Source organism: Loa loa (genome assembly GCF_000183805.2).
Source record: "Loa loa unplaced genomic scaffold supercont3.253, whole genome shotgun sequence".
In the NCBI taxonomy this organism is placed as follows: domain Eukaryota; kingdom Metazoa; phylum Nematoda; class Chromadorea; order Rhabditida; family Onchocercidae; genus Loa; species Loa loa.
In genome coordinates, this window is record NW_018108433.1 from 45,010 (window position 1) to 55,858 (window position 10,849).

A 10,849-nucleotide genomic window follows, 5' to 3' on the forward strand; every position below is an offset into this window, starting at 1 on the left:
TACATCCTCTACGCTTATTCTCCACGACTGAACCTACAACGACATCTTCCCAGATCCGCCACCAGTGGACAACAAACTACGATATTTTTACTATTTGCTAAATACATTTCCCGTAACATATCTCCAAAACGACCTATCAACGAATCGACAGTAAAACTATTATCGAAGGCAAAAAGGAATTTTTTAGTTGATCATATTGCTTGCTTTTGTATAACTCATCACTGCTTACCAATTTATCGTGTAATATATGTATACTTTTTATACTTTTTGTTAACTAGTAATATTGTGCAAGAACAATATTACATCCCGAATAAATTTATATCGCTAAGAAACGAGTTCAACAGATTAGCTTTCCCGACACAAACCTAGCCTGACAGTTGGTAACTTTTTGACATTGGGAATCGCCTTTTGAAGTGATCGTTTTTTCTCAGATAACAAATACTAGGGGGTTTCAACACTTGTCGCATCTTGAAGTAAAAACTACTTTGCCAACGAAATTCCGCTGACTTGAAAAGAAATTACAATTACGAATGGAAATAATATATATCAGTATGGTGAATTCATGCCCAGTTTCGTATTGAAACTAAGTTTCCTTCTTCGTTGATCACGATGGTGAAGTTTGATAAAATGAAGCTTGCACAGTTCGCTAATAATAACAATGACAAATATCCAGAGAAAGGAAGCAACTGTAATCCAAATGTTGCAATCAAAAATATAAGTCAACAGTGAGCCACATGAAAGATTTGTGTACGTGATCTGAAAAAATATAGCATTAGAGTTTTTATCTTTAGAGTGTGTTATCACAGAGTACAATAAAGCCAAGTCAAAATCAGCAAGATCATATGACAATGTCGTATATTACCAAAATAAATGATGATTTATTCAAGTCAATTATCGTCAAAGTGTAAATAGAAATGTCGATTCCACACCTGCACAAGAATGACGCAAGATGTTGCGGCTACCCAATAATAATTATCCAGTGGATATTTCGCCCAACAATTATCATAAAAATGGACGAAACCCATTGATAAAATACATATATAAAGAAGCAACTAAAACTGGAACCAGATTATATTAAAATAACGAGATAAAAAGCTATAAAGAGTCCATTTTTTTTTTTTTTGTTATTTTAGCACTGCATACCATATAATCCTTAAATTTGGGATCTTCTCAAAATGTTGAAAAGAAAAGAAAGTTCAGCGTACATAAAAAGATGCAACGTGCTGGCCAATAATAATGGCATGATTAGCAGCATAAAACGAACAGTCACAACTTCGCTGATGCTCGTACTTTTTCCCACTTAATACAATCTGAAATACACGGAAAGGACAAATCTTTGCCTCAAAGAGCTCGTCTAAGTGATGTTCTATCTCATTTGTGGATTATGCCCAAAACAGTTAATGTTGATTTTCAGCAAAAATCCTATTTCACTGTACGAACTGTGCTAAATATTTCTGTTCTGTTATAACACAGGGATGAACTTACGGTGCTGTAATAAATAAGGCAAATGACGACAAGAGATGGAAGAAAATTTATTGAGAAATAGATGACTGCACGACGAATGAAACGTTTCGGAGTTGAGGAAACATTTTTCGGTGCTATTTCATCGTGATTTTCACCAAAGCCATAAGGTGAAGCCAACAATGATAAGGCTAACAGTGGTATATATATAACCATGAATAAGAATACCTAAAACATGTTAACCTTTCTTTTTCTTTACTACTAGAGACATAAGTGCGAATGTTTATTTTAAACAAATAAATGAATAGAGGTTCCGAATTTTTTCAAATACATAATGAAGAAAGTTTACTGAAGATCGATGTGCCTTATTGCTAAAATACTAAGGTGTTCTCTATGATACAAACAAACCTGAAAAAGGGATAAGACATTCGGGAGAAACAACAGAGTAAACGTTTGTTGCAGTGTAAGTGTTATAGATGAGAATATGAAAAATAGAAAAGAGGAACGAAATGCTCCTAACTGATGTCGACAAAATAAGATCAACGAAATAAGGTCCATGGTCTGGAATAAGTATGTAAAATTTTTCCAAAAAGATGCTAATGAATAAACAGATAATACTAAAGTTTTACTTGAATTGTCAAAGACAGAACTGATTGCGCAAAAAATTGAGTTGAAATCTTCGCAAGGTCAACCGTTTTGCCCTTCCAATCAATTTACTAGCTGACTAACCAGGCTATCAACAGTACATTATTACATTACTTTTATATATTCTGCATCAAATGGAATAAAATAGAAAATACGAAAAATTGAACAGTCAACTGTTAGTAAGAAAAAGGTGTTAAAAATTGTAGAATGTATTATCTAGTATAATTTGTTAGTTTCGTAAAAAACGCTGTCCATTTGTCGAATCTGGTGAAAATTTTCGACGCAGTTGTATTATTTTACCGATAATTTGATGACAATAATTTGAGTACCTGACTTGGAAATACGACAATATCGCAACATAGTCCCATGAGCAAAGTAGCGATGGCTGATGCCTTTTTCAATCCACTATCATTCTGAGGAATTTTTCTGCTACACAAAGCAGGATGCTGAGGCTCGATAGTGATTGAACAGTTCCCCTACGATGAAAAATCAAAGGAAAAATTATTAGAAATTTGTAAAATGTGAGAAAAAGTTCTAAAACCATATTCTGAAGAAATTGAAATTGAACTTACCTGACTAAAGATGTTGCTATTGAAATAATTTAACGATGACCCAACAACAAGCACAACTTCACCATAATCCTGAATTATGATGATCTAATTGAAATGTCACTTTAATGTACTTCAAAAATGTGAAAATACAGACTGGCAATTCAGTTCCCTTAAAAGTAAAACTATAATATAGGGTGCAATTCGAGCAATCTAAGAAATCATAAGAATATAATTAGCTAAGTAAAGGTAACTTCAGAGAGCATCCTGGAATATATAAACAAGTGCGAGAAGGATACGGTTAGCCTCGCACAACCTTTTTAGTAGTTGCAAAAATTAGAAAATGAAATCTAGATACCTGCATTATTTCAATCATTCTTTGACAAGAAAAATGATCGCAGTCTGTGAAAAGGTTAACCAAAAGTGGAACATTATCAACATTCTCTAAGTGAGGGCGTATATTATTAATTCCTGAAGTAAAATTCTGAAATGAAATAAAAATATAAGAAGGATTCTGCATTTGGATCTTTATAAAATATAAGAAATTCCAAACATCCTGTTCTATATCTGACCTGATGGTAATTTCGCTTTGTTTGGAAAAACTTCCGGACCTGTTTCTTCACTGTATGAAAATACTGAGTGATAACTTTGACTCTTTTTTAATAAAGCTTCCTAGAAAGAAACGTATTTTTATTGTGTGAAAAAATTGGTCGTGTACAACATAAAATTGGAGGAAAAACGCAACTTATAGTAAACAAACCGATCTTGACGATAATTGCTTAAGTACAAATGACGACGAACACAGATTGCACTCGCTTCGATTTGACATTTGCATAAAATTTCTGAAATGAAATACTTATAGACCTTCTTGTTTCATGAACAACAAATGTTCCAGCTAGAAGTTTCGATAAGATGTCATGAGCTTATTGCACTTTTCAAGAATGTCAATGGCTGCCGGCCACATAACTACTAAGATTCAGGTAGTTTTTTTTAACGAATAGAAAAACTTTAAGTAAGCTTTGAATCAAGAAATCAAGATTTGAAATAAATGTTGGATGCTACGATTATTCTGGAACTAACAGAATCTGAGATCTCATAGCCTTTCACTAAATTAACAAAAACAAGTGATTTATAACACCTGAAGGTACTTCCTATCGAAACGATAGAAGGACGTTTTTGCTGTATTGGAAAATGTTCAAACCAAGTAGCCGAACGTTGCAATGCTAACTCTGTTGGACATCGATAAGAATCCTTGCCTGCATCAGGAACATCAGATTGCTCATCTGCAATTTCTAGATTTTCTGAACAAGTGAAATATGTTTGAATTTTACATAATAAATTTTTTGGGAAAATTCTAGTGCTGGAGCTTGGTCCCTTAACAGAAGATAACACAAAATTGATTACAGATGACTCTGAATAGGATCCGATTATCAATATCAGGCCCTGATAATCGCAATGAAAAGTAGCAAGTATTTTTCGAATATGAGCCCTACGAATCGTATAGTTTGAGTGGCAACAGGAATTAGTTATATGCGAAAAATTCCAATATCTATTTGTAGTGGCAAATATCTTACCTTCACTGGCTAATGATATATGACAATTCCATCCAGCTTCCAAGCCTAATTTTTCAGCAAAAACTCGACTGCGCAATTCATTTTCCTTCGAAAAGTAAATGAATCGAACGCAAGCATGGTCTAACTGTTCCACTAATTGAACGACATCACTTCGAGCCTTAAAACTTATATATTAAAAAAAGGAAAAAAAGACTGGAAGACTCATATGATTGTGAAATAACGCAAAATGGAATATCCGTCATGAAAATTTGAATGACCTGATATTGTAAGACAAGCAAACCACATAATGTTTGCCCATGCATCACTTCGTCAAAGCATTCATAAGCAGTGTGCAAAGGTGACTGTCGATAAAATGCCTTCAAAAGCTCCATATCAAGGCTGACCGTTCTTGGAATTGAAGTCCTTTCTATAACTTTTTCATATTTCTTTAGTAACGAAATATCGATATATCTTTCACTCAATGCATCTGAAATCGTGCAACCCAGTGTTCGATAGCCAAGAACCAAACAGAATCTGGAACATTGTCATGTTACACCCCTCTTACGAAATACCTAAAGCACTCCTTGCATTCCTTAAACTCTTAATCCTCATAATAATTTATCGTATCATTTTGTTCCTCATTACTTAGGAATTATTTTCAACCAACTGGTAAAGCAAATATTTGTAAACCTTTGCTCAAGACTTCAGTTGCTCAAAAAAAAGAAAAAGAAAAGATGTAAAAACATTCACAAACATATAATTAAGAGCGTCAATTGAACAAACCCGGTCATTGTGTTGCGCTGATAAAAATCAAGAACGCGCTTATGCAAATTTGGTGTGTATAGTTCTAGAGAATTTTCACACCATATATGAGTGCAAGCATTAAGTAATAAATCAGCTGTTCCTTGACTCATAACATGATAATATTTCGATGTTGCGTCTTTCGTAATTGTCAGAAATGCATTTTCTAATGGCATTCGAAACTTCCGCAGCCTAAATTTTACCATTTTTCATCAAACATATGAATCGTTAGATCTCACGAATAAAAAAGTGCAGCATTGCAACATAAATTTATTTAGATTTGATTATAAAGCAACTGGATGAACACAGCAGACTATTAAGTAAATATAAAGTGTTTGGAGTTGATATAAACAAAAAAACAAATGCCGAACTCACTCGTTATCTGATCCTTCCCCTTGTAATCGCTTGTAAAAACCTATCGTTCTGGTATCTGAAGTATTAAACTTTGCTAAAACTTCGTCACCAATCCTGCAAATACTTAAAATGAAACAGAGGAGCTTATATTTCTCTAAATGAGCCATTTGTCTTTCCTATGCTTCAATAACTTTTGTTCAATAGCATTTAAAAGATCCACTGTCGCTATTTACACCTAAGATTGTTGTCTTACAATATTGAATCTTACAGCACAGCCTCAAATGAAATATGAAATTGAAATGAAATTGAATATCAGTGAATTTAAATCGAGTTCTTAAATGAAATGTTGGTAAGTAATGATAATTCCCGTGAACTAACCCTAATAAGCGAATTAATGGACATAAACAATGTCGATTAGAAGCTGCAATAGTGTTCGGCACAGTTTCCGAAATACTGCCGATGTGATTCAGGAATAATGTATAGTTTGCCAGCAAAGAGCAGCCATTTACAATACTGTTAATGCCAAACGGCAGTAAAGATCCCTTATAGCACTCCCTAAATTAATACAAAGGAAACAAAAAGTGTCTGCACTATTAGGAAAAGCTCGATATGAGAAAGAGATCAGAAAAAGCTTATTGGTGTAAACATTAATGATAACATGCAACCAACCAAGAAGAGTCATCGAAATGCACAGGGAAAGATTCAACTCCATTCATCGTTAAATCCAAGATTTTTGGTACCAGTTTTCGCTCTTCTCCTTTGAAAAAAAAATATACATGGAAAACATGAATAAGAACACACAACTATGCAAGATAAATAAAGAACACAGTAAAATTTCCAAGGAAGTTGTTTTGTACAATCTACACCTTTATCATCAGAGTGGAAGCATAGCACTTTTTCGATTGTTGCATTTGGCCACGAAAGTAAACCCTTTTTGTCTAGGAATGCACAAGATGTGAGACCACCGCATGTGAAAACAAAATCCGTTGAAGTGTGGATATGACCTAAAAATATAAGGCGCACAAGTCAAAATTCCTGTTGTATCAATTCATCAACTCCATTATCTTAAAGTAGTTACCTGTGAAATAATGATAAACCGTCTTAAAGCCATTGACAATTCCTCCTTTCCTACTTTTGTCAATAAAAATACGAGCTGTAACGACTTCCGAGTTTGATTCACTGTATCGCAAGTTACAGTCGTCACCCAAAACAAAACCCAAATTCCTCAAAATAAATAGTAAAATTTTCAACTAATTCGAGCTTGGCAATAAACTGAGAGAATCTTCTTTGATAAAATCCTCTATCAGAAATACTCATAAAAAGAATATCGTTGGTGCAAAATTCCGAGATATCAATGTTGTCAAATCATTTATTGCTGCATGGCCTTCAGTCTCGCAATGCACATTGGAAGAAGTATCTTTTGGAGGAAGTTCCATCTAACCCACTCAATAGTTGGCACCGTGGCCACTACATTTCATACGAATTCCAATATGCCCTTCGCTTGGAAAACTCCGTAATACTCCGATGAAAACCGTTTTCACACCAATCCACGAAACAGGAAAGATTTATGAAACTACGTATGCAATTTCAAAAAATACCATAACTTTCCAATCAAACAGAAGACTGGAATCATGGGTCCCAACAGAGGAAGAAGAATCAGTGCTGTATCCATCAAGAAATGGACAATACTTTCTCTCGCCACAAAAAATACCTTAAAATATCTAATTCTAAAAAGCAGAATATTTGGATTCTAGTAAATTCATATTTTCGCAACAAGAATTTTCATTTACGGTTTTACCGAACTTGCTTAGTGTATTAAATTGTGGGAACTTTCCGAAAACAACGCAATATGAACATAATCGTGAATATGAACGGCAAAAGACATCGTTCAAGGATAAAATGAAGTGTTATATCAATTTCAGAATTTAACAAATTCGAATATTTTTTGCGATAATTAAGAAAAGCTGAGCGTATATGCGCAACAATTGGCGGCTCAACAACTTTCCACAATGTCGGTTTTGATGGAAGTATCTGAAAAAATTACATACGAACTGAAATTAAAAGAAATGTTGAATGGTTAGAAATCGAACAGAACATCAAGACATCTTAAAAATTCTGCAAAGTAAAAAACAAAAGACAAACACCATGAGTTTCAGGACACAGTATTTCTGGATATCGTAGTTTATCTCCCAAATCAATGATATCACCATTTTGTGACATACATCGGCACGGTGATGACTGTCCAGCACGAAGTTCAATCACATCATCATTTACCAAAAGCATCCACGGTACATTCACTAACTAAAAAAATGCGCTTACTCTTACATAAAAATTTCTAATTCTTTTTAAGCGCTTAGTAATGACTTCTATTTAATTTATTAGAAAACTGACCAAGTCAGTAAAACTGGTCATCATGGAACTAATCAGAGCAGCACAACTTGCTGACTGCCATTACGACTATAAGCCGAGAAGCAAGCACGCATTTTTCACTTAGAAAAATATGCCAACTATGGTTGTCAAAATTTCTAATTTATCTATTTACTACTAAAGAAGTCATTGAATGAGGCTTCAAAATGCGGTGTCTAAAGTGGAATAACATTTTTTAAGTTTTTACTACATTTCTACAATTTCAACGGAGCAAACAAAGTTATTACCACAGCGGTTTCATATAGAGGTCATTTTTTATCAAGCAGAATTTGCATTTATCTTCACAGTATTCATATGAATGATTAATTCAGCATAACGAAGATAAATGAAAAAAAAAAAAAAGTATATTAAATCAAAAATCACCCTGTGATCCCTGTATGTCCACTGTAAACTGATAGCATCGGATGGTGGCGTATAAAGATGTTCATATTCGAAGTTCTCTTCTTTCAGTGATTTCAGAATATCCAAAATATTCAAAGCTCTTGCAATTATGGCAAGTCGTTGATTACGGTATATTTTTGAGGAATGGTATATGTTAGATACTGTTATAACCAAGAACAGAATTGATGCGAGCTGGTCTAATAGAGTGCAACCTCTAAATGTGTTTCACAAAATAATTCTTCGTTTAATATTTGTTCGGTTTTCACCTAAATCAATGTCGTTGCAAGTAAAAATTGACTTGCAGGATTTAACGATCGAAAAAAATATATATAGATAAAATAGAAAGGATTAATGAACCTAAGTAAACTGCAAGTCAACAAAATGAGGCAACAAATAATTGAAGCTATCGCATACATGATGCAAAAGCTTCCAGTGATCGCTACATCGTGGAACAAAAACCTGAAAACTTACATATTCACAGAAAATCTCGAATACACATGCGTGTCGCCACAATGAATTAGAAAGAACGTTTCGAAACCTCTGGTACTAAAGGATAACTTTTTCATGGGCACATCCAAACATAAATTCAGATGGCAAACTAGAACATCCTTTACAAATTATTTCTACCATTCCAAACCAAGCTTGGTTTTAAATGAACCAACTAATAAATGCAAACCAGATTTTATTATTTATACTCTGCATTAATACTTAACAAAACGTTACCTTAATGTAAAGGGTCCAACAGCACGTTCATGTTCCTTGTCAATTTCAGATTCTAGTATATCACAAAGCCTCGCGAAGGCTTCTTTCGTGCTTAAACCAATCTTCATATCCATTGTCGACCCCAGAAAATCTCAGGAACGTCATATGCTTAATACACTCACCCCTCCTTTTTACGTGCTCTAGCCAAAATCAGCTTAACCTACGAATAACGGCAGAAGCATTGAATTAACCAACGATTGGTTTTTATAAATACTGCAGTGACGAGTTTAAACAGGAAAAAGAAGTTAATACAGACATTGCTCACCAACCATACTATTTTAGGTCAGCCAAGATTCCCCACTTGGAAAGTTGAACAATTTAGCAGTGAAACCCAGAATACCCAGCGTACTTATATTCCCAACACGAACACACCGATATCCCCATCTCGCTTACTTGAGCCAACAATGTACGGAGTCATGTCAAATCATTTTGGTACAAATAATTAGGTCAACGCAGATCGTAGGATTTACTGTGTAAACCGTGAACCGCAAATGTGATTCAGAAATTCCTTTATACTTTACAGAAATAAAACAACCACGACAACAGAAGATCACTCCTCATTATCAACATTCACTGTTGTCAATTTCTTGAATGTTGTGACAGGAACGTGCGTCACCAATGTGTACAGCCGATCTGCAGAACTTTCATCATCGTTACGTCGTCGTGATAGACGTACGCGCACACGATATGGTACGTTCCTTAAGATTTTAATTTCATATGAATTAAGGATAACGAAAAATGACTAAAGACCCAAAAATCTATTGTACCGTATACTTCTGGTCCAAGCATATATTCTTTTGAGATCACAAACTTTCAAGACTGTGCTAAGGAGACAAAACTAATACTTCGCCTGCACGAGTTCTACTTTCTTAATTATAATTCCTGCTTTATTTGTGACAGTAAACACTCATTGTGTATCGAGATGTGAATTAAGACCTAATATTTCAAAATACATAATTTTTGTCGCTATACAATTAATACAGTGATAATTAGCAGAGATAGCATAATAAAATCATAAGCTACATATTTTGAAGGAAACTACTGGTAAATTCAATCACCTCCTTCTACTCAGAAGCTCACCTAAGAATATTCACAATAATTACATCGCGTCACAAACTTTTCACAAATCAAATTGTGCACGATAATGCTTACTTTACGCCTTTAGACCATAAAAATTCATTCAGACGTATGTGAACGCGCACATCTTTCGTACCCATCTGTTCTTCTGCGAATTTCCGTATCGCTTTGATAGCTTTAGGAGCACGCTTTTTGAAACCACTGCAACTGATAGTGTTTAAATTTAATAAATCTGGTAATGATGCTTTCCATAAAGGAACCTGGCCTAGTACATTAGGTGGGAGACTATACTGGCACCTTATCGCACAAACTCATCTCTGTGCCATGAAACTTAAACTAATTAATGAACAAATTAACAACTAGCATATTCGCTCCATTTCAGGAGTTTGAGATAGAATATATGCAACGAACATGCAATGCAAGGATGCGTAAACGCTTCTTCAGGCACATTCGTCTATGTGTGCATTCCAGAGCAATATACAAACTTACACGCCGTGCAATCGTCGATGTAAATTAACGGTATATTCGCGTGTTACCACTTCACTCATTGCACTTCTCGGTTTCCTTTCTTGTTTTGATCCTTTCTTTGATGGTGCCATCGTTAGATGCCTGTAAAACGAAACTGAAACACTGACCAACTCATTCTACCACACCAGCAGATTCGCGTATGACCTTATCATTTACTGCAATTCCGGTGTTACAATGCACTATCACCTATTTCTTTTTATTAGGTCTATTCCACGGCAAAACTAATGATAATAGTGGTGGAGAAGTTATTTAAGCTGTTTGGCACATCAACAAAGGCTCAACAAGGTACCAATCTTCTCAAGCTTAGCCACC

General features: G+C 34.5%; 2 protein-coding genes across 3 annotated transcripts; both read right to left on the minus strand.

Annotated features, from left to right (window-relative positions):
- Window positions 1-1,196: 1,196 nt before the first annotated feature.
- Window positions 1,197-9,094, minus strand: LOAG_06732 (hypothetical protein; the record flags this gene model as incomplete). Its single annotated transcript, XM_020447232.1, has 23 exons — window positions 8,894-9,094; window positions 8,642-8,716; window positions 8,153-8,384; window positions 7,505-7,663; window positions 7,193-7,393; window positions 6,961-7,073; window positions 6,441-6,586; window positions 6,229-6,366; window positions 6,032-6,119; window positions 5,741-5,917; window positions 5,384-5,476; window positions 4,991-5,200; window positions 4,486-4,741; window positions 4,229-4,385; window positions 3,793-3,937; window positions 3,415-3,496; window positions 3,227-3,326; window positions 3,013-3,125; window positions 2,679-2,747; window positions 2,436-2,582; window positions 1,870-2,022; window positions 1,486-1,689; window positions 1,197-1,310 (listed from the first exon to the last, which is right to left on the minus strand). Exons 1-23 carry the CDS (start codon window positions 9,004-9,006, stop codon window positions 1,197-1,199), a joined length of 3,285 nt encoding a protein of 1,094 aa, XP_020302515.1. The 5' UTR covers window positions 9,007-9,094.
- Window positions 9,095-9,383: 289 nt separating this feature from the next.
- On the minus strand, window positions 9,384-10,849 carry LOAG_06733. 2 transcript variants are annotated; one of them, XM_020447233.1, is made up of 4 exons: window positions 10,827-10,849; window positions 10,499-10,618; window positions 10,085-10,210; window positions 9,384-9,630 (listed from the first exon to the last, which is right to left on the minus strand). In XM_020447233.1, exons 2-4 carry the CDS (start codon window positions 10,606-10,608, stop codon window positions 9,483-9,485), a joined length of 384 nt encoding a protein of 127 aa, XP_020305305.1. In that variant the 5' UTR covers window positions 10,609-10,618; window positions 10,827-10,849; the 3' UTR covers window positions 9,384-9,482. The 2 variants fall into 2 exon arrangements, with proteins under 2 accessions (XP_020305305.1, XP_003142317.1); XM_003142269.2 differs by lacking the exon at window positions 10,827-10,849 and having other exon boundaries at window positions 10,499-10,717.